Source organism: Lolium rigidum, chromosome 6, assembly GCF_022539505.1.
Source record: "Lolium rigidum isolate FL_2022 chromosome 6, APGP_CSIRO_Lrig_0.1, whole genome shotgun sequence".
Classification (NCBI taxonomy): domain Eukaryota; kingdom Viridiplantae; phylum Streptophyta; class Magnoliopsida; order Poales; family Poaceae; genus Lolium; species Lolium rigidum.
Window position 1 is genome coordinate 67,436,015 of NC_061513.1, and position 23,678 is coordinate 67,459,692.

The following is a 23,678-nucleotide window of genomic DNA, read 5'->3' on the forward strand; positions in this document are numbered from 1 at the left end:
GGTAGTCCAAGCTAATTAGGACAAGGTGCGGGCACTATTAGTATACTATGCATGAGACTTGCAACTTGTAAGATATAATTTACATAACTCATATGCTTTATTACTACCGTTGACAAAATTGTTTCATGTTTTCAAAATAAAAGCTCTAGCACAAATATAGCAATCGATGCTTTCCTCTTTGAAGGACCATTCTTTTTACTTTTATGTTGAGTCAGTTCACCTATCTCTCTCCACCTCAAAAAGCAAACACTTGTGTGAACTGTGCATTGATTCCTACATACTTGCATATTGTACTTGTTATATTACTCTATGTTGACAATTATCTATGAGATATACATGTTACAAGTTGAAAGCAACAGCTGAAACTTGATCTTCCTTTGTGTTGCTTCAATACCTTTACTTTGATTTATTGCTTTATGAGTTAACTCTTATGCAAGACTTATTGATGCTTGTCTTGAAGTACTATTCATGAAAAGTCTTTGCTTTATGATTCACTTGTTTACTCATGTCATTACCATTGTTTTGATCGCTGCATCCACTACATATGTTTACAAATAGTATGATCAAGGTTATGATGGCATGTCACTTCAGAAATTATCTTTGTTATCGTTTTACCGCTCGGGACGAGCAGAACTAAGCTTGGGGATGCTTGATACGTCTCCGACGTATCGATAATTTCTTATGTTCCATGCCATATTATTGATGATACCTACATGTTTTATGCACACTTTATGTCATATTCGTGCATTTTCTGGAACTAACATATTAACAAGATGCCGAAGTGCCAGTTGCTGTTTTCTGCTGTTTTTGGTTTCAGAAATCCTAGTAACGAAATATTCTCGGAATTGGACGAAATCAAGTCCCAGGGTCCTATTTTGCCACGAACCTTCCAGAAGACCGAAAGGGATACGAAGTGGGGCCACGAGGGGCTGCCACCATAGGCGGCGCGGCCCAGCCCTTGGCCGCGCCGACCTGTGGTGTGGGGCCCCGTGTGCCCCCCACGTTGCCCTTCCGCCTACTTAAAGCCTCCGTCGCGAAACCCCTGAGGAGAAAAACCACGATACGGAAAACCTTCCAGAGACGCCGCCGCCGCCAATCCCATCTCGGGGGATTCTGGAGATCTCCTCCGGCACCCTGCCGGAGAGGGGATTCATCTCCCGGAGGACTCTACACCGCCATGGTCGCCTCCGGAGTGATGAGTGAGTAGTTCACCCCCGGACTATGGGTCCATAGCAGTAGCTAGATGGTTGTCTTCTCCTCATTGTGCTTCATTGTTGGATCTTGTGAGCTGCCTAACATGATCAAGATCATCTATCCGTAATACTCTATGTTGTGTTTGTCGGGATCCGATGGATAGAGAATACCATGTTATGTTAATTATCAAGTTATTACATATGTGTTGTTTATGATCTTGCATGCTCTCCGTTATTAGTAGAGGCTCGGCCAAGTTGATGCTAGTAACTCCAAGAGGGAGTATTTATGCTCGATAGTGGGTTCATGCTCGCATTGACACCTGAGACAGATGACGGAAAGTTCTAAGGTTGTGTTGTGCTTGTTGCCACTAGGGATAAAACATTGATGCTATGTCCGAGGATGTAGTTATTGATTACATTATGCACCATACTTAATGCAATTGTCCGTTGTTAGCAACTTAATACCGGAAGGGATTCGGATGATAACTCTGAAGGTGGACTTTTTAGGCATAGATGCAGTTGGATGGCGGTCTATGTACTTTGTCGTAATGCCCAATTAAATCTCACTATACTTATCATGCCATGTATGTGCATTGTTATGCTCTCTCTATTTGTCAATTGTCCGACTGTAATTTGTTCACCCAACATGCTTTTATCTTATGGGAGAGACACCTCTAGTGAACTGTGGACCCCGGTCCATTCTTTTATACTGAAATACAAATCTGCTGTAATACTTGTTTTACTGTTTTCTCTACAAACAATCATCTTCCACACAATACGGTTAATCCATTGTTACAGCAAGCCGGTGAGATTGACAACCTCACTGTTTCGTTGGGGCAAAGTACTTTGGTTGTGTTGTGCAGGTTCCACGTTGGCGCCGGAATCTCTGGTGTTGCGCCGCGCTTCATCCCGCCGCCATCAACCTTCAACGTGCTTCTTGGCTCCTCCTGGTTCGATAAACCTTGGTTTCTTTCTGAGGGAAAACTTGCTGCTGTGCGCATCATACCTTCCTCTTGGGGTTCCCAACGAACGTGTGAAATACACGCCATCAAGTCCCCGAGAGCTCCCCGGTGGGCGGGGATGGCGTGGGATCGCCGGATGAATTTAGGCCCAAATCCGGACGAAATCGAGGAACCGGGGGCGCGACTGGACCGAATTTCGCCGTCCGCATGGAAAAAAACGTCGTTCGGGGGCCTCGTCGGGGAGACGAGTGGAGATGCTCTAACCCCGTCTGGTTTGAGGTTTAGAATGTTTAACCCCCTAAGGTTTAAAGTGGAGCACATAAGACTACTCACAGTGAAAGTATCATACTCACGTATTTCTAGGTTGTAAATTTGATCAAGTTAGCATTAGTTACATGTTATAAAAATTATATCATTAAAAAGTTTAGATATTCTATTTTCTAATGATATAATTTTTGCATTATATAATTTAAATTAGGGATACGGGGAGGACTAGTAAACGGAGATGGTAGGGAGTAGCTACTAGTATCATGCACTATATGCATGAAAAAGGTGATGTGTCATATTAATTAATGATGAAAGAGATGATAGTGGTACATAGCATGTAGAACTAGAAAAATTAAAGATAAACAAATCTTGTACACACTTTTGTACAAGATAAGCGCCATGTTCCTCATTGGAGGCGTTGTCTATGGAAGTTAGGGGCTTGGGTGGGCTGTGCTGCGTTCGTGGCTTTGGCGCTTCTCTTCAACAACAATCTTCGGCTTGTTCAAGGTGTTCTCTTGGTGGCTTGGCGTCTTCGGTGCTCAGTGTGTTTGTAGCCGGTTACGACTCCGAACCTCTGTAGTTCTTGTAGTGCTTTGCTAGTTTCTTTAAAACTTGTTTGGGCGTGTGTTGACAGTACCTTGTATCCTTGGCGGCTGCTGGGCTCTTTGAGCCTGATGTTTAAAAAAGTTCCCAAACTCCGACTAAGATGAAACCAATTATGTTGGAAAGATAACGACGAACAGAATCCCAACAAAAAACTGAAAATATTAGGACTCCACATTGAATGTTTTTACATGATTTTAGAGAGGATTCCTCCCAACTACAGCTGGGTATGGGCAGCCCGGCCCGAAAATCTCGGCCGGGCTGGGTCGGGCTTGCACATTGGGCCGGGTTCGGGCCTGATTTTGGAGCCCAAAGGCCCGGGCCGGGCCAGGCTCGGGCTTGCATAAAACACAGTTTAAGCCTAGTTCGGGCTGGGCTTTTGGCAGTTCGGGCCGGGTTCAGACCTAATTTGTAAGCCTGAAGGTCGGGCCGGGCCGGGCTCGGGCCTGGGAATTTCAGTTCGGGCTTTTCGGGCCCGGCCCGAAACCCGGCCCGGCCCGAGGAATGTCCAGGTGTCCCAACCTCAAGAGACGGTAAATACATCCAAAATTGAAAACGTAATATAAGATGCATATGGATTCCGTTTTTGATGAACTTGGACTTATTGAAAAGTTAGCAACAAACTCGGAAACCTCACACAGAGAAACATCAAGAATATAGGGATATAAAATATGCAACGGAATGAGCTCCGTAAGCTGATGCGATCAGGTTATTCAACCTAAAGCCCCACTTGATAATGCAGTTATCTATCATATAACTCGGTCTCCCAATAACCACCTTGAAATCGGGAAAAATAAAACCTACCAATGTCATACATTTACCTTCACATCTTCATGAAGACTGCTCCTGATCTGCAAGACATGTACAATAAACAATAAACTAGTTAATAAGATAACAGATGAGGGAAAGCTTCCAGGATTGCTCGACAAGTGTTCAAGTATCAGCAGAAGACTACTCCTGATCAAAAGTGTGCAGTGCTGGTATTGAAGAACGGGTGGATATAATCCTTCTCTAGTTCTAAGCACGTGATAAGCACAGTAGACAATCGGTGACATGCCACAAGCTTGAACGATGTCTTTTGCTCCTTTTTTCTCCGAACTGATCTTTTAGCCTTTTAGAACGCCAATGAATCTGCAAAAAAGGGAAATGCCAATGAGGGGTAGGAGTTTAGACGTGGGATGGTGGGAGGCTGAGTGACCTCGGCCGGCTTGTATTGAGCTAGCACATTGAGCAACTATTGGTGCTAAGGGAAGCTAGATTCTTTCTACTTTCGGCCTCCGGAGCCGGAGTAATCCATTCGAAACTCAGGAAGATCACCATCAGGATGACTTTATCGTATAAAGTTTTGGAGTTTTGTTTACAAGATATCCCACGTGGTTACCATGGATAGAACTTAACTAAAAAAAGGATGGTCTCCAACTAGCCTTTTGAAAAACAAATATGTACTACTCCCTTCAGTCCAATTAAATTGGCGCAGACTGTGAAGATGGCCAGCAAAACCAATTTAAATTGACGCGGACAACGGACGGGTAGCACCATTGTCCCTAACTCCGGTGAAACCTCCGCCTTACATTACCCCAACTCCGGCAAGCAGAAAACGCCGACAACGATGGTAGCATCGATGATGTCATTTATAGCAACTTCTCTCGCTTATGCTAGCATCACCGCCCTCCTTTTGTAGCATCTCTGCCCGCCTATGGTAGTGTTGCCGCCTTCGATTGTAGCACAAGTGTCCTCCTTTGGTAGCACATGTGCCCGCCTATGGCAGCAACTCCGACCGTCCATGGCATCAACTCCGACTTCCACCGGAAGACACTATGCTTGCCACTGGCAACATGTGGCGCCCTTGTTTGCAGCACCTCAAGGGGTGACGCCTAGCTTGCAGCAGGAGGTGGGACGAGAGAGGCGGTAGCCACGCGTACGAGGTGGAGTGGAGCTCGGCATGGGGCGGATGAGGACGCGCCATTTCACGGGGATGAGGTGGGAAAAGGGGTAGGAAGAGCTCGACACAGCGGACGAATCTCGCCTTGGCGCGACAGCGGTGCGGCTGCTACAGCCGACAGAGGTCGTCGAAGGGCCGTGGTCAGGCATGCGCATGTAAGGAGACGGTGGGGAAGGAAGAAGATGGAGTACTAATGAAAATATAAGAGCATATTTAGCATGCACCCAAAAAAGCCTAGGCGCTCTAAAAATGACTTTTTTCAGGGCGTGGGAGGTGGAAATCGGTGCTCCAGTGGGCATGGTAAAAAAATCCAACGCACTATACGGCATTGCACGCGGCATATTTGGCGCATTCGTTCTAGTGCGCGGAAAAATGACTCATCGTGCGTGAAACGCAACCGCCAACTTGTTTCTCTCCCGCACACTCGCTTTTCCCCTTCCCCGTGCCGGGGCAGAAATCTACCGGCGATGGACGGTCGCGCTGCCCCTCCCCAACCCAATCCCGCCGGCATAGATGTACTTTCCCCGACATCTGCATCCAATCCCGTTGGCGCCGCGGGAAACCCTAGCAACCTCTTCGTCGCGCATGGACGGGTGGCATGAGAGCTCTTCCGGGTGGATTCATGGCTTTCATGGGATCTTCTCCTATGACTTCTATGCCTACTATGAATGATGGGTTCATACTATCTCCGATTGATACCACCCAAGCACACACACGCATCCAAAGTTACACAAGAAGATGAATTAAATGTTAGTATTAGAGATGTAAAAGATGATGGTGAAGGTGATGATGATTAAATGTTCATATATCATTTATTTGTATTCCGGGGGATTGCCAGCTTTTTCCTAATTAATTAGCTGAAATATTACACAGTAAATAGAAAATAACGACAGCGGAAAGCCGCTGTGATTAGAGCAGTCTGGAAAGGAAAAGCAGAAAAAATTGGACATTCTAGAATTGAGAGGGAGCAGTACCATGAAAATCGTGTTAAGATTATAAGGCTACCCGACGAAGAAGAAATTGACTCCGCGCAATTGCCAGGAAGGATTCTGGCCGAATTGAGCTAGATGGCTATCTTTTCTCTATAATTTAAGGCCTGACTAAATTTGAATTTGATGGGCCAAAATAACTCACTGCCTTTTTCTGGCAGACCAAGCCATGGCCTTAGTCCTCAAGACGATCATCTAGTATTCGGAAGGACATTGGCATCGATTGGAGAGCCACCACACGTGCCCTCACATTGGCGATGAAACTGTCATGATCATCCACTTTGATCTTGTAGCTCAAATTTCCCCACAATTGCATGAAAATGATCATTTTACAGAAGGGACAAGTTGGATGGTTAATGAAAATTAAAGTGCCCTCAGTTCTTAAAGTGAAACATGGATCATACTTGTTTCTCACGCGTTTACTGAAAGGTGAAATATATTTGAAATACTACAAAACTTGGACCCAATTGCTTGAAAGTGCAGCTGCGCTGTTCGGTGCGATCGAGCACACGCACTACATGACAAGTGTTGCTCAGAGAGAGCACGCCCTGCCATGGTGTTTCCTCCGCGCGCCGCGATACTACACCTCACCGACGCCCCTGTTCGACAATGTGGCTCACCGCTCCCTACATCGCGTGGATCCGCCCTTCCCATCATCCTCTCGTCCGGCGACAGTCCGCATGTCCCTGCATCACTCACTTCCTCGCTTGCCGCCGCTGACCCTCGATCCACGCGCTGCCGCCGTGGACATGGTTCCTGTGTTGCATCTGGATTGGGCATTCGCGCCGCCGCCGCCAAACGGGGCTACCGCCGTCCTCCACAGCGAGATTGAATCTGCTAGTTCACGTCCTCTTTGCGCGCCGGTGCTAGCCTCCTCGCACGAATGAAGACTGAAATAATCGCATATCGACCCCATCAAGCGAACGCCATGGCCATACTGCAGGAGCCGTGAGCTACACGCAGGGGACGGAACTCTCGTAGCGATGTGGTCCACGTGCAGGGGGGATCTCGCGTGGCTACGCGGTCCAAGCGCATGGGGGATCTCGTGCGACAGCCCGAGGGAGTAGCTCGTGTAGGGGTGGCCCGGGGGAGGAGCTCGCGCAGGGGGCGGCCGTGCATGGGGAGAGGTTGCTGCCAAGCTAATGCAAATTTTGGTGCTCATGGTGTCACTTTTCTGACCGACCTGACACCTCAGTCGGAGGGACCAGACGAGGTGGCCTGGGCGCTGGAAGCTTCAGGTAGCTATTCCACAAGATCGTTGTACCTCCAACTTTCTCAGGGGGCGGCGCTGACTCACATTAAGGAGGTGTTGCGTGGGTGTGTCCCTCTAAATATCAAGGTTTTCCTCTGACAGCTTATCAGGGAAAGACTGCCAACTGGTGATCAACTTGTCAAGAGAAATGGGTCGGGCGATGGGAGGTGTTCTCTCTACGGCGATGAGGAGGGCTGCGATCACATCTTCTTTACCTACCCTTTAGCTAAGTTCATGTGGGATGGAGTTAGGGAACTCCTATCCAACGACTGGAACCCGATAAGGGCCAGGGAGTTCATAGCCATTGTCCATGGTCTTTCGGGGCCCCTCAAGAGAGTAGCTTGGTTTACCTTTGCAGCTCAGTGCTGGACACTATGGAATATTAGGAATAAACTAGCTATAAAGGCCGGGTACTCTGATCGCCAACCCGGCGGACGTAATTTTAAAAATATCTATCTAAATGCAGAGCTGGAGGGTTCTGATCAAACAAGGGGACATGCCACATGGACTTGCTGGACGTGGTGCTTGACGAGGTTAGGGGACTCTACGCGAGGACAAAGACTTGCGGGCATCGGACTTCTGCTTAGGGTGCCCTTGGCTTGTATCTCTTATCTCGGTGCACTTGGCTCAGGGGAGCAAACTGTTGTGGGGTGTATTTGTAATCTACCACCTTATGTGATGTTACGTTGGGTTTGTACTATGAATGATGGTTCGCTTGGCATTGGAGTTTTATTTACAAAGCCGGGCCTTAGGTCTTATGTTTAACTTTTCTAACTGATGAAGTAAACATTGGTGCCCTGACAAAGAAAGTTTTTTGTGTGTCCAATGTCAATATTTTTTTGTTCGCGACAAATCAAAGTTTAGCGTCTGATAGGGCAACTTTGGTGCTTAAAAAGCAACTTAGGTGCACTAGAGTAAATTTAGTGCTGAAGGCACAACTTCGGTGTCGGACAACACAACTTTGGTGCTTGTCGGCACAAAATTGTTGCCTGATGGTGCAACATTGGTATCCGATAGAGCAACTTTGATTTTTATTAGAGCAACTTTAGGCACCTTTGGTCTCCAACAGAGTAGCTTTGAAGCAACTTTCGGGCCTAATGACGCAACTCTGGTACGTGAAAAAGAAAGTTTGGTACTAATAGAGCAACTCCGGTGCCTACCAGCAGTTCTTGTGCAAAATTGTGTAGCCGACATATCGTGAGTATAACTAGACAATTTATTTCCTCTTTTCTTTTGTCCTTATTTTCTACCATCCATTCTCCAACGAGCAATCCATCTCAAAAGAAAATATGAGGGAAGAAAGCTGGCTAATCCCTCCAGTCCCACCCCTTGTGACGCAAAATCAAACCTCAACATAGCAACTCTAATCGGTGGCAGAGCAACATTAATCATGTTAGAGCAAGTTTGATGCCTGGAGCAATTTTGGTGAGCAATAATCAACTTCTACCATTAGATGGGGCAACTTTGGTGGCCGAAAGCATAAATTTGATGCCCAACGGAGCAAATTTGGCGCCGACAACGCAATGCTCTATCACGGACAAAAGTTGCTTCATTATGCACGAAAGTTGCTATGTCGCAAAGTGGCTTGTTTAAAAAAAAATCGAAACCTATGAAAATATGATCTTGTTTCGAAGATCTCGCCGCAATGATTTCGAAAATGTAAACGGATTATAATTCCAAGCGCAGTTCAAAAGACTCGCTCCATCTAAAAATAAGCGTCTCAACTTTATCTACATACGGATGTATCTCTAACAAAAATGTATCTAAATACATCTGTATCTAGATAAAAGTGAGACATCTAATTTTAGATGAAGGTAGTAGCATTTTGAATTTTCTCAGAAAAATGAATTAATTGACTAACATCACTCTTCTTCGCGCATGTGCAGGAACCGTGGGCTGTCAATTAGTGTACCACGTGAGCTGTTACGTTAGTTTTTATCTTCTTTCCTTTTCTGAGTGTACCACGTGGGCTGTTACGTTAGTTTTTATCTTCTTTCCTTTTCTGTCAACGCGGAGAAACAGAAATTTCTATTTTCAGTGGTGCGCCCAACTCTACAATTTGGCGCAGCGGGGCTCCTAGACAGACCCAAACTTGGAAGGAAACATCCCTAGATGAACCATTTGTTGATTTTAACGAAAACCGCTAGTGAAATGACAATCCCAACGAACAATGCAATTAAAAGGATACACCGCATGATTTAAAAAAAAGGATACACCGCACGGGCACACTAATATTTGCATTTTTTTGTTGGATTTTCTTAAGTATTAGGTGACCGAGATTTTCTTATATCTTAGTTGATCTGATAACCGTTGGATTTTACTTCGTGCAACTACCTAGACGAGAAAAAAAATGTGTAGGCTCAAACTTGCGAAGTGACTACACCTTTATAAAAAAGTGCAACCATGGATTTATATGTATATACATTTTTGATTGTTTATGTTAATTGTACTTTCTATTTTTGGTTAGTTATATAGGTTGCAATTTTCGCCAAATCGTAGTTGCACTTTTGTCAAAAAAATGCAACCAAGGTTATACAATATTTTTTCTACTTCGTGATCTTGTTACTTTACGATTTGACCTTTATCTTAAGAAATGAGCAACTCTAATCAGTACTGTATACATCAAGTTGCACTTTCTCTATTAAAAATGTGCAACTCCAACCGATTTTTAAAATGAGTTGTACTTTTTCTTTCACGAAACATGCAACTTGATACGAGTTAAGCTTTTATCAAGAAATATGTAACTAAAACCGTTTTTCAAATAAGTAGCACCCTTCTCAAGAAAGTTGCAATGGTTTGAGATATGAGTTCACTTTTCCTCATGAAATCTGCAACTCCAAACGATTTTTGAAATGGCCTAGTTCTCAATATGGGTTGCACTTCAATGTTTTCTAAACGAGCCACACTTTTATTTAAAAGTATCCAAACAATTCTCGGTATGACTTGCATTTTTTCAAAAAAATATGCAATTGTAAACCATTTTCGAAGCGAGTCACTTTTCTCATGAAATGTGCAAGTATCAACATTGTTTCAAATTTAAGATACATTTTTCTTGAGAAACGTGCAATTAGCGACTTGTTTTTGAAACAAGTTGCACTTTCTTCAATGAACGTGCATGTAATAAGCTGGTTTCATAATAGTTGCACATGTCTCAAAAAGTAACTTGTCTAGTATTTGTCTCAACATACGTGTAATTAGCAAGTGCAACCATGGCCTCTACATGTATTTTTATTTTTTGGTCTAATTATTTATGTTTTTTTTTCTTTTCCTTATACACAAAACCTTTTTTACTTAGTTTTGTCATGCTTGCACGACCCATTCAACATGGTGGTTTTTTAGAGCCTATCCTCATACCAATATAAGTTGTTTCTGTCTTTTTGTTTTGCTCACAAGGTCGAATATAAAGGTTGTCATGTTTGTATGTCTGTTGCTTACGAGGTCCAATATAGTGACCGTTCGATTCTTGCTTCGCGCAAGATATTATCCAAGGCCATTGACTAAGACTCTAGAAAATCTCAGTCGACTGATGTAAAGACACACCACACAGACGACCGGACATACATATCATCTTCAGCTGATACCATGTCCAAACTACTAAACTCCGAGTCAAATAAATGTGTACTTCGTAATTCATGAAATATTTGCGGCCTAGATAAGTAAGTAGAGTATAAAATAGGGACCTCAAGATACTGCTGTCATTTTCCTCTAGCCTGTAAAATAGCCGCAGAGATTGATACCCGGTACAAATTGAGGCGTGGTGGAGTATAACATTCCCGGGAGAGCCCATACCGTGATCCGATGGCCAATAGTCTCCTGTCCGCTGCTTTTCCAAAAGCTCCCAGGAAGTCAGAATTGCACGCCTAGCCTAGTTACCATCGGTTTGGAATCCAGGAAGCGGAAGGTGCGTGCGCTGCACTGTCGACGTACCGATCCCCTTTTCGAGCTGGGTAAATCTCAGCCGTCCATCTGGTGATCAAACAGGAACCAGCTGTGCGTGCCCATGCGCACTCGCGCGTGCAGGCAAGAGTTTCGGGCTTTCGGCGCCCGTGGCGTTCGCACGCTCGCTCGTGCGCAGGGTGGGCGCCCACGAGCGCGCCTGCGTCGCGTCAAAGAAGGCAAGACATAAAATCGATAAGTTCAAATTTGGTTCAAAAATCTCGAGAGGAAGGAGTTAGTACCTTTGAGCAAATCGGATCATAAATGCTGTTCATCGATTTGGGCACTGTCCGCGATCAGCTGCCGCACGCCTCTCGTCTGCACGCAACGCCTGTCGCCGTCTCGATCGATTCCGCCTACATATAGCCGTAAGCTGACAGACAGACCATGCCTCACCGGAGCCTGCTTCACTCCACCCACTTCGAGGGCACTACCATGGGGGACACCGTCGCTGGCGCCGTCAACTACCGCGGCCTGCCCGCCTCCCGTGCCGCCACCGGCGGCTGGAAATCTTCCATCTTCGTCATGGGTACGCGCGCCAATCTCTTGTGCTATCATGGTGACCGGCGGAATCGATTCTTGCACGCGACTGATACGTTGGTTTGTTTTACACGCAGCAATGGAGATTGCGGAGAGGTTCGCGTACAAAGGCGTTGCGGCGAACCTGATCACGTACCTGACGGGGCCGCTGGGGCAGCCGATGGCGAGCGCGGCGGCGTCCATCGACGCGTGGAAGGGCGTCTCGCAGATGCTGCCGCTGCCGGTGGCCTGCGTCGCTGACGCCTGGCTGGGGCGCTACCGGGCCATCATACTCGCCTCCATCATCTTCGTCCTGGTCAGTCCCAATTCCCGTCGTCAGAGTCGATCGAGAGAAAGTAGTCGTATTGACCTTGAACTCTGAAATTCTTCCGTGCACTTCAGAGCATGGGCACGCTGTCGCTCTCGTCGGCGTTCCACATCTTCCGGTCCGGCGGGAACGTGGCCGTCTTCTACGTGGCGCTGTACCTGGTGGCGCTGGGCGAGGGCGCGCACAAGCCCTGCGCGCAGGCCTTCGCGGCGGACCAGTTCGACGAGAAGGACCCCAAGGAGAACGTGGCCCGGAGCTCATTCTTCAACTGGTGGTACTTCGGCATGTGCGCCGGCACCGCCGTCACCACCATGGTCTCCAGCTACGTCCAGGACAACGTCGGCTGGGGCCTCGGCTTCGGCATCCCCTGCATCGTCATCGCCGTTTCCCTGGCCCTCTTCCTCATCGGCACTCCGACGTACCGCTACTACACCACCAAGGAGCCCAGCCCCGTCGCCCGCGTCGGCAAGGCCTTCTTGGTGCTCATCAAGAGCTGGAGATCAAAGCACCGCACCAAGTATGCACAAATTTCTTTCATCGACTCTGCTGCTATGTACTGTTTGCATCCTGCCATCCTCTGACATGACGGTTCTTGCAGCCCGGCGAGCGGCAAAGTGGAGGGTAACAAGAACTCTGATGACCTCGTCGAGGAAGTGAAGAGCGTCTTCCGCCTGCTCCCGATCTGGGCGTCCTGCATAATCTACGCCATCATCTTCTCCCAGACGTCCACCTTCTTCACCAAGCAGGCGGCGACCATGGACCGGCGGATCGGGCCGAAATTCAAGGTGCCGCCCGCGGCGCTGCAGACCTTCATCAGCGTCAGCATCGTGGTCTTCATCCCGGTCTACGACCGCCTCTTCGTGCCGCTGGCCCGGCGATACACGGGGCGGCCCACGGGAATCACCATGCTGCAGAGGGTCGGTGCCGGGCTCTGCCTCTCCCTCGTCGCCGTCGTGCTCTCCGCTCTCGTGGAGATGAAGCGGCTTCAGGTGGCGAGGGACGCCGGCCTGGTGAACTCCCCGAAGGCGCAGCTGCCGATGACGCTGTGGTGGATGGTGCCGCAGTACGTCCTCATCGGCGTCTCCGACGTGTTCGCCATGATCGGCCTCCAGGAGTTCTTCTACGACCAGGTGCCCGACGCGGTGCGCAGCCTCGGCCTCGCGCTCTTCCTCAGCATCTTCGGCGTCGGCCACCTCCTCAGCAGCTTCCTCATCTCTGTCATCGACAGGGCCACGGCCAAGCGCGGGGCCAGCTGGTTCTCCAATAACTTGAACCGCGCGCACCTCGACTACTTCTACTGGCTGCTCGCCGGACTGTGCGTCCTGGAGCTGCTCGCCTTCTTCTTCTTCTCGCGAGCTTATGTCTACAAGAAAAAGGGCGGCGATGGTGAGGGCAATGGTGATTACAGGGGAGGTGATGCCGATGCTGCATTGGTGTAACTCGTAATTCTGGATGTTACGTGTAGGTAGTCAGTGCAAAATTTTCAGATTGTTGTCTGTAAAAAACGAACAATCCTGTCATATCGTGCGCAGCATTATAGCAGGTGGTCTGTGCAACACCGGCATTCTGGGATTTGCATAACCCGTACCCAAACCGACAGCTTATCTAGAACAAGGTTTCTAGGTTCATGAAGGCGTCATATTCTTCCAGAATCAAAGCATAATTATTCCTAAAAAGCCAGGGCCCCATAAGTATTGCTTTGTTCCAATCTCCCAGACAACCGAACTGAACCGTAAAGAGATTATCCTCCAGCTTTCTCCAGATTACCTCATTTGCCTGATTCCACGCCGAATACATGTCAGTCTAGAGAGCGCTGGGGCTGATGCCACTCTCCGTATGAACCTTTCCGATCGCTAATCACTTGGCCTTGATCGCCGGCTCAAGTACTTCACCTTCCCAAACGAAATATCCCTCCTCCTTCTCATGTAGATTCAATCTACCATGGAGTTCCTCCACAAAGTTCTTCACTTACTTAGCCGTACCACTTGATTCTCCCTTGACGGGGGAGGAAATTCACGGATGGTAGATACTCTCGGTGGTTGGAGCCGCCGGAGGACAAAAACCCTAGGTTTTTCCCTAGGGGACTTCCTTGCATTGGACCAGAACCTACCCAAACACTAGTCTTTTTTTTGGGCGAAACACATCTTCTCTTTCTTAATAGATGGCCCCATTTTACTGATCTCACAGCAAGCCACGTCACTAGATTAGAAGTTTTCACCTCCCCGCTTAGTTCCCAGCCGTACGGCACCAGTCTGCTCGCCAGACGAAAATTCTCTTCACGTTGGTCCCCGTTCGCCTAGAAAAAAAGATCCGCTCTTCGTCTTCCTAACCTGGATGGCTGCCCGCTGCCGCGACCTACGCCTTGATGGCCATCAAGGCCACGAATGCTGAGCGACCTGCCTCCTCACCCCAAATGCTCCTAAAAATAGCCGATGCAGCCCACCATCGTCATTATTGCCGGCAAATACGCAAGAAACTGTTGCGATGAACTCAGCCGTCACCTCCATCCTCACGTTTAAATAGCTACCCGTCAATAACTAGCCTGCTCGTGACTCCAGCGATGCAAGCGACTCTGCTCTCCACTCTAGATTTCTTTCTCCAATTCATTTTTTTTACTATCCCCTTCCTCATGTTTGTCAATCTGTTAGGTTGTGTGCCGGCTCCAAACCCGCTCGACGTTTTGCCTCCCCCGTGATTTGGTTGGATTTTCCTTGGATTGTTCCCGCTACTCACTCAATCCCACCCTGATTTGATTGGATTTTGCGTACTGGTCGCTCAAGCAAGGAGGAAGAAGCTATCATCACGTCTCAGCTTATGAATGCTGGACATGCTGCTTCCATTGGTACAGACTCTCACCTCTTATTCTTCACTTTTAGTGTACATTGAATCAGCACATGTATCTTCTATCTTCTTGCTCGGTCGCATGTAGTATTTGTTCCGTTTGAATCCTGCCTGAAATTTATTTGTTACATGGAATTTACCCCCCTAGAATCTTCCATCAAGTGCAATCGTTAAACCAGATTTTTTTTTTAGATGATAGTTAAACCAGATTGACTAGATATCAAAATAACAACTGCCTGCTTCCTTGGTGTGTGCAGTTTGCAAAGATGGATACTCTTGAAAGTTCTGAAAATCCTGCGGTCCATCATTATGGTAGACAATCCGTCTCATGCAGTCGTGGACTCGTGGATGCCCACACCGTCGTGAGCAGCCAAGGAATAGAGGTTAGTTAGGATCATATGTCCCTTTAATTTTTTTATTAGTGTAGAGACATACATGTCGATTTATTTAGAGAACTTGAAACAACAAACAAAGAAAGGTACCAAAAGTTTAAAAAAATCAGGCCACGATGCATCTTATCACAAATGCAATTTTTACATAGCATGGTGAAAAAGATATGAATCTTCGAGCTGGAGAACTTCAAATTTAGGATGTCAGACCACATAAGCAAAAGTATGTACCCTTCCTCATATCACATGTCAAATATTACTTTCACGTTTACATGTTTATCCTCAAACAACATGGCTGACAACAATGTTGCACAGTCATCTAAGAAAGGCAAGAGGATCAACACCCAGGTATCATTAATCTCATATTGTAACAATATCAAAATTTTGAGTATATTACATGTAAGATAACTACTACACAAGTACGACCTTTCTAATAGTCTTTGTACCCACATGCAGGACATCACTGACCACTCATGGAAACAACCAATAGCTCCATTTGCTCCTACCTAAAATTAGTTTTGTCGCTTCCATAAAGATTTACTGAATACTAGGTTGATTTCCTTCAATTGTAATCCAGATGGAGACAGAAAGTTGCATCCTATGTATTTTAGCCATTGAGCTAGCTGATGCTACTTCTCCAATATTGTCGCTGTTTCTCAGATGATTCGCACTTATATTCGGTTCTGAGGAGTTCTCTATCAATTTTCCTAAGTTCATAACAATCATTCTGAAGCAGGACTAACAACTTTAGGGTCGTATGGCCATCGATCCACTGTACATGAAATCTGTTCTCATTATATTTCATTTTCCAGTGTACCAGTGTCATCTCATTACTTTACTTGATTTCATGTAATAAAAAAATTATGGACTTTGAAATCATGTAATGGCCTGTTATTATACATTAAAGTTGATAAACAGCTATATGAATTCTTATTCTAAGCACCACTGAATAAATCCAGCGCAACTCAACAAGGGAGCATGATCCATGGAGTTGTATTTTACATTGTCACTTTAAAAGAGCTTACAAACTCTTGCGGTTAGAGTACTGTTGGTTCGATCAGGTTGAGCAAACTGGGCATCTAATATAGAATGGATCTGCTTTGTTAATCATGGTTGTATGTGTTGGTGCATTGGCGACATCCCTCTCTCTGGCATTTTGATTCAACTAAATCACTATACAACGCTAGATGCGTATGACCGGCCAGGTAACCTGCTTTCCATCTTTACTGATAACATCTGCCTTGCAGAATTCCAGTTTAGGCATGCATGTATCCTGGCCGTTTTCAAAGTGGCTGAAATCTTACTTTACAGTAATGTGGAAAAAAACTTACTTTTCAATATTATTTTTCATATTCAATCAATGATAGTATATCAACATTCGTAGCCATATATAAATGCTACATTCATGTGTAAGAATATGGAATGGAAAAGAAGATGAATGAACTGATTAAGAACTACCTAACCCTCATACTGATTGTGCATGCCACTTACTAGCCAAACGAAATGTGAGCAAGCCAAAACTTTTTTCAACTTTCAACATATAGATTGCACACACATGAGTCAAATTTCAACAACATGCTAGGTTCTGCATACTTTATTTTATCCTGACAGCAGCATAAATCTTCAGGTATCAATGGTAATAGCTCCATGCACTTGGCAGCGACTTTGGGGTTGCGATCAAAGCCTCTCTTTCACCTGGCACTGAAACACTAACATATGTACGGACTATGAGATCGACCGTCCATGCATCACTCCTTGCTCATCCAACTAATCAACAGTTTAAGAAATAGATCGACCATACTTATCTTCTCAAGAGGGCTTCATAAATATTGTATGCACAATAATATTTCTATAAATCCCGCAGCAACGCGCGGGGTACCATCTAGTTATAATCATAGACACTCACATATACGTACATATACTTACCCTTATGAACACACACACACACAACCTACCCCTATGAGCACATCCGAGAGCTTGAGTCCAAGTGATAAGGGGTGGCCCGATCTTCTCAGTAAGCAACAAGGTGATGATGATCACGGGGTGATAGCAGCGGAGGAACACGATGATGTAGATGAAGATAACTTATATGACGCAACGAGATCTCTCGATTGGTCCCTGTCGCCAATGCAACAGCTCTCAACCCTGCAAGATATTCGCAACTCCACACACTTGCGCACGTAGCCGCCGACCACGAAGCGGTAAGTTGCAATCTACTAATTCCCAATGGAACAACAGATCACACAAGACTTTCGTGGATTCCACACCAAATCAATGCAATTGGATGTAGAAATTCAACAGAGTTGCAAAGCAAACAACTATGAACTAGGGTTTATCTTAAACGTGGTCTAAAGCAACTTTGGGGGCGTCCTGGGCACTTATATAGGGGTTCAGGATGACCTCAGGTCAAAAAAGTACGAAAATAACCGACCCAGAATAGATCTGGTCGAGACAGACTCGGAGTCAGCCGGTCTGGCGGCCGGTCGACCGGGTCTGGGACCGGCCGGTCCGGTTCAAACCAGGCCTAGCGCCGGGTGTGGAGCGGAAGGGGTTCCAGGCTTACTGGATGTGCCCCGGTTGGCACAAGCCAGAAACCCGGTTGAAACCAGATGGATCCGGCGTGGGGGCCGGTCGGACCGGCCCTGTGACCGGGCGGCCCGGCGGTGCGGCCGGTTGACCGGTCCTGGTGATGTCTATGCACGCTTCTATTCCTGTAGACAGTGTTGGGCCTCCAAGTGCAGAGGTTTGTAGAACAACAGCAAGTTTCCCTTAAGTGAATCACCCAAGGTTTATCGAACTCAGGGAGGTAGAGGTCAAAGATATTCCTCTCAAGCAACCCTGCAATTAAGATACAAGAAGTCTCTTGTTCCCCAACACACCTAATACACTTGTCAAATGTATAGGTGCACTAGTTCGGCGAAGAGATAGTAAAACACAGGTGGTATAGATGGTGGTAATATTGCAGGAAGTAAATATGCGGTAAAACAGTAAACAAGCGATGTTTGCAGTATTTGGAAACAAGGCCTAGGGATTCTACTTTCACTAGTAGACACTCTCAACATTGCAATCATAATTGATATAAATAAGCACTTCATCATACTACTCTCTTGTTGAATAAAGAACTCAAATTCATTGGGCAAGTGTGCAAAAGCACACCTCAAAGGTGTATTCCCAAGTACTAATAAACACCCCACACTGTCACCGTGAGCATTCATAGGAGGTACTAACACACCACAATTCATAAGGGAGTTACACACGTCGCACACACTGTCACCATTACACCGAGGTCACAGTAACTCCAAAGTTATAATAAAACACTTGAATAGCATATGACATCTAGATTGCAAAGCCTATGATCACATAACTGAATAAATAAATGCTACTTTCTACACTCTCTTGTTGGATAACAAACACCATTCATTGTGTAGGGCTACAAGAGCTCCCTCAAGCCGGAGTAAACAAGCTCCACAACATTCGAAATTCATATTTAAGTAACCTCTAGAGTGCATAATAGACCGTTGCAATTTAGACCGAGTACTAACATAGCATACACACTCGTCACCTTTAAGCTATGAAAGGGGGAATAGATCACATCAATACTATCATAGTAATAGTTAACTCCATAATCTACAAGAGATTACAATCATAACCTACGCCAAGTACTACATGATGCACACACTGTCATCTTTACATCATGGAGGTGGAATAAACTACTTTAATAACATCACTAGAGTAGCACATAGATGATATTCAACTAGATCACAAAGCTCATCATATGGATCTCAATCATGTAGGGCAGCTCATGAGATCATTGTATTGAGGTACATGAGAGAGAAATTAACCACATAGCTACCGGTAGAGCCCTTAGCCTCGAGGGAGAACTACTCCCTCCTCATCATAGGAGACAGCAGCGGCGATGAAGATGGCGGTGATGTCGATGGAGATGCCTTCCGGGGGAAATTCCCCGTCCCGGCGGCGTGCCGGAACAGAGACTTCTGTCCCCCGAACTTGGCTTCGCGATGGCGGCGGCTGCGTAACTTTTCTCGTCTCGTGGCTTATCTTTTTAGGGTTTTCGAGGCAGAGAGAATATATAGGCGGAAGGGCAGCCTCGGAGGAGCCAGGGGGTGGCCCCCCATAGGCTGGCGCCCCCCCCTCTTGGCCGCGCCGCCATGTGGGGTGGGGCCCCCAGGGCTCCCCTCTGGTCCCTCTCTGGCTCTCTGGAAGCTTCCGTGAAATATAAGATCGTGGGTGTTGATTTCGTCCAATTCCGAGAATATTTCCTTTGTAGGATTTCTGAAACCAAAAACAGCAGAAAATAGGAACTGACACTTCGGCATCTTGTTAATAGGTTAGTTCCGGAAAATGCATCAAAACGATATAAAGTATGAATAAAACATGTAGGTATTGTCATAAAACTAGCATGGAACATAAGAAATTATAGATACGTTGGAGACGTATCAAGCATCCCCAAGCTTAGTTCCTACTCGCCCTCGAGTAGGTAAACGATAACAAGGATAATTTCTTAAGTGACATTCTACAACATGATCTTGATCAATACTATCGTAAAGCATATGAGATGAATGAAGTGATTCGAAGCAATGGTAAAGACAATGACTAAACAACTGAATCATATGGCGAAGTCTTTTCATGAATAGTACTTTCAAGACAAGCATCAATAAGTCTTGCATAAGAGTTAACTCATAAAGCAATAGTTTCTTAATAGAAGGTTTTGAAGCAATGATACGTCTCAAACGTATCTATAATTTCTTATGTTCCGTGCTACTTTTATGATGATACTCACATGTTTTATACACATTATATGTCATTATTATGCATTTTCCGGCACTAACCTATTGACGAGATGCCGAAGAGCCGATTGCTTCGTTTTCTGCTGTTTTTGGTTTCAGAAATCCTACAAAGGAAATATTCTCGGAATTGGACGAAATCAACGCCCAGGGTCTTATTTTTCCACGAAGCTTCCAGAAGACCGAAAGGATCACGAAGTGGGGCGACGAGGCGCCGCCACACTAGGGCCGCGCGGCCTAAGGGGGGCCCGCGCCGCCCTAGCTTGTGGGGCCCCTGTCAGCCCTCTGACTCCGCCCTTCCGCCTACTTAGGGCGTGTTCGGGAATCGACCAGCTTCCCGAAAATCCTTGGATCCGGCTTCCCAAACGATCGCTAGCTTCCCGGTCGGAGCGCAGAACGTTCGGCGCGCTCCTGGTCGTTCGGCTGGGCTGCGGCCCATTTTAGCCGGGCTGGCCTGCTAGAGAGGCAGGTGATTTCCAGCATGCTTCTCTGTTTGCTAAGCTTTGCCTTTGCTCATTTTTCCTGTCGACTGATCACAAGAGGACGCATATGCTTAGCAGGAATCCATCCACCCGCTTATTTTTTTCCCTCGCGCAACTGTACGCAACTGCTACTACTACAACAGTAGCAGTAGGATGGCAGGAAAATACATCAAATATTTAGGTAATCGAAACACAGATATAAGACATGTTTAGACCAATATTTGGAGCGATGGTATCAACTGCAAAAGCATCACATTTGCAAAGGGTTTTGCAAATCAAAAGGGGCATATATATCTAACATGCCTTGCTCATCACCATCCTAGAGAAATTGCGGTAGCTAGTTCATCCCTAAAGTCATCCATGTCAGCCCCGTTTGCCTCCGGAGTTGATGAATCCGAAGCACCAGGAGGAACAACATAGCGCTTATAGCGATCCGGAATTTCTGGCACATAGTCCGGATCCTCGTCAAATCGCCGAAAGTGGATATCTTCTCTGTCATGAGCGCGAATATAGTTGTGCAATGTCATACATGCAGCAACAATCATCTTTTGGGTTTCAATTGAGTACTTCGGCATCTTAAGAAGAATTTGCCACTTCATCTTCAATACTCCGAAGCCACACTCAATGACATTACGCTTGGACGAGTGGATCCCGTTAAACTTCTCGACAGGAGTAGTTGGCGGTACACCTCTATGGAAGTCAGGAACATGATACCTTTCTCCTTTGTATGGTGCGAGGTATCCAAATCTATTAGGATAGCCAGCATCTACAAGGTAGTACTTACCTAAACAAAACAACACATTGTGCATTAGTTCTAACATGATTACAACAAATGGATCAATAGGAAAAAATGCTCACCCTTTGGAGGATGCGGGAAGGTGAGCTTGTCCTTGTCAATTGCATGATATAGCACACTTGTGTCATGCATAGCACCAGGTTGTCCAAGTGAAGCATATGTGAAATGCATGTCAAAGTGATGTCTACGGGTGCTTCTATTCTTGTAGACAGTGTTGGGCCTCCAAGAGCAGAGGTTTGTAGAACAGCAGCAAGTTTCCCTTAAGTGGATCACCCAACGTTTATCGAACTCAGGGAGGAAGAGGTCAAAGATATCCCTCTCAAGCAACCCTGCAACCACAAAGCAAGAAGTCTCTTGTGTCCCCAACACACCTAATAGGTGCACTAGTTCGGCGAAGAGATAGTGAAATACAGGTGGTATGAATAAATGCGAGCAAGTAGCAACGGCACCGTAAAAGTGCTTGCTGGCGTGCGGCTGATGGTAGTAATATTGCGAGAAGTAAACAAGCAAGTAAAACAAGAAACAAGCGATGATTGCAGTATTTAGGAACAAGGCCTAGGGATCATACTTTCACTAGTGGACACTCTCAACATTGATCACATAACAGAATAAATAAATAGATGCTAGACTCTACACCCTCTTGTTGGATGATGAACACCACTAACTTTGTAGGATTACACGAGCCCTCAATGCCGGAGTTAACAAGCTCCACAATATTCAATGTTCATGTTTAAATAACCTTAGAGTGCATAACAGATCAACATAACCAAACCAAGTACTAACATAGCATGCACACTGTCACCTTCACACTACGAAAGGAGGCATAGATCACATCAATACCATCATAGCAATAGTTAACTTCATAATCTACAAGAGATCACAATCATAGCCTACGCCAAGTACTACACGATGCACACACTCGTCACCATTACACCGTGCAGGAGGAATAAACTACTTTAATAACATCACTAGAGTAGCACACGGATATATTGTGATACAAAACACATTGCAATCATAAAGAGATATAAATAAGCACTTCACTATGCCATTCATAACAAGTGAATAAGTATTCCGTGAAATATAGCCTAAGAGACCCACACGGTGCACACATTGTCACCTTTACACACGTGGGACAAGGAGTCTCCGGAGATCACATAAGTAAAACCCACTTGACTAGCATAATGACATCTAGATTACAAGCATCATCATATGAATCTCAATCATGTAAGGCAGCTAATGAGATTATTGTATTGAAGCACATAGGAGAGAGATGAACCACATAGCTACCGGTACAGCCCCAAGCCTCGATGGAGAACTACTCCCTCCTCATGGGAGACTGATGTCTACGGGAGCTTCTATTCTTATAGACAGTGTTGGGCCTCCAAGAGCAGAGGTTTGTAGAACAGCAGCAAGTTTCCCTTAAGTGGATCACCCAAGGTTTATCGAACTCGGGGAGGAAGAGGTCAAAGATATCCCTCTCATGCAACCCCCGCAACCACAAAGCAAGAAGTCTCTTGTGTCCCCAACACACCTAATAGGTGCACTAGTTCGGCGAAGAGATAGTGAAATACAGGTGGTATGAATGAATATGAGCAGTAGTAACGGCGCCAGAAAATAGCTTGCTGGCGTGTAGTTGATGGTGATAATATGGTAGCAGTAGTTAGGAACAAGGCCTAGGGATTACACTTTCACTAGTGGACACTCTCAACATTGATCACATAACAGAATAGATAAATGCATACTCTACACTCTCTTGTTGGATGATGAACACATTGCGTAGGATTACACGAACCCTCAATGCCGGAGTTAACAAGCTCCACAATTCAATGTTCATATTTAAATAACCTTAGAGTGCATGAAAGATCAACACGACTAAACCAAGTACTAACACAGTATGCACACTGTCACCTTCACACTATGTAGGAGGAATAGATCACATCAATACCATCATAGCAATAGTTAACTTCATAATCTACAAGAGATCACAATCATAGCCTACGCCAAGTACTAACACGGATGCACACACTTCGTCACCATTACACCGTGCAGGAGGAATAAAACTACTTTAATAACATCACTAGAGTAGCACATAGATAAATTGTGATACAAAACACATTGCAATCATAAAGAGATATAAATAAGCACTTCACTACGCCATTCATAACAGTGAATAAGTATTCTCGTGAAATATAGCCTAAGAGACCCACACGGTGCACACACTATCACCTTTACACACGTGGGACAAGGAGTCTCCTGAGATCACATAAGTAAAACCCACTTGACTAGCATAATGACATCTAGATTACAAGCATCATCATATGAATCTCAATCATATAAGGCAGCTCATGAGATTATTGTATTGAAGTACATAGGA

At 45.7% G+C, this 23,678-nt stretch overlaps 1 protein-coding gene across 1 annotated transcript; it reads left to right on the forward strand.

Annotated features, from left to right (window-relative positions):
* Nucleotides 1-11,579: 11,579 nt before the first annotated feature.
* LOC124661253 (protein NRT1/ PTR FAMILY 5.10-like) lies at nucleotides 11,580-13,648 on the forward strand. The gene is made up of 4 exons (XM_047199119.1): nucleotides 11,580-11,673; nucleotides 11,762-11,979; nucleotides 12,066-12,508; nucleotides 12,590-13,648. Exons 1-4 carry the CDS (start codon nucleotides 11,580-11,582, stop codon nucleotides 13,428-13,430), a joined length of 1,596 nt encoding a protein of 531 aa, XP_047055075.1. The 3' UTR covers nucleotides 13,431-13,648.
* The last annotated feature ends 10,030 nt before the right edge of the window (nucleotides 13,649-23,678 follow it).

Bases quoted from the DNA above. Each gene is read 5' to 3' on its own strand.
- LOC124661253 (XM_047199119.1), top strand. From the start codon at position 11,580: ATGGGGGACACCGTCGCTGGCGCCGTCAACTACCGCGGCCTGCCCGCC. The intron at 11,980-12,065 runs GTCAGTCCCAAT...CGTGCACTTCAG, and splicing joins CCTCCATCATCTTCGTCCTG to AGCATGGGCACGCTGTCGCT. The intron at 12,509-12,589 runs GTATGCACAAAT...CGGTTCTTGCAG, and splicing joins AGATCAAAGCACCGCACCAA to CCCGGCGAGCGGCAAAGTGG.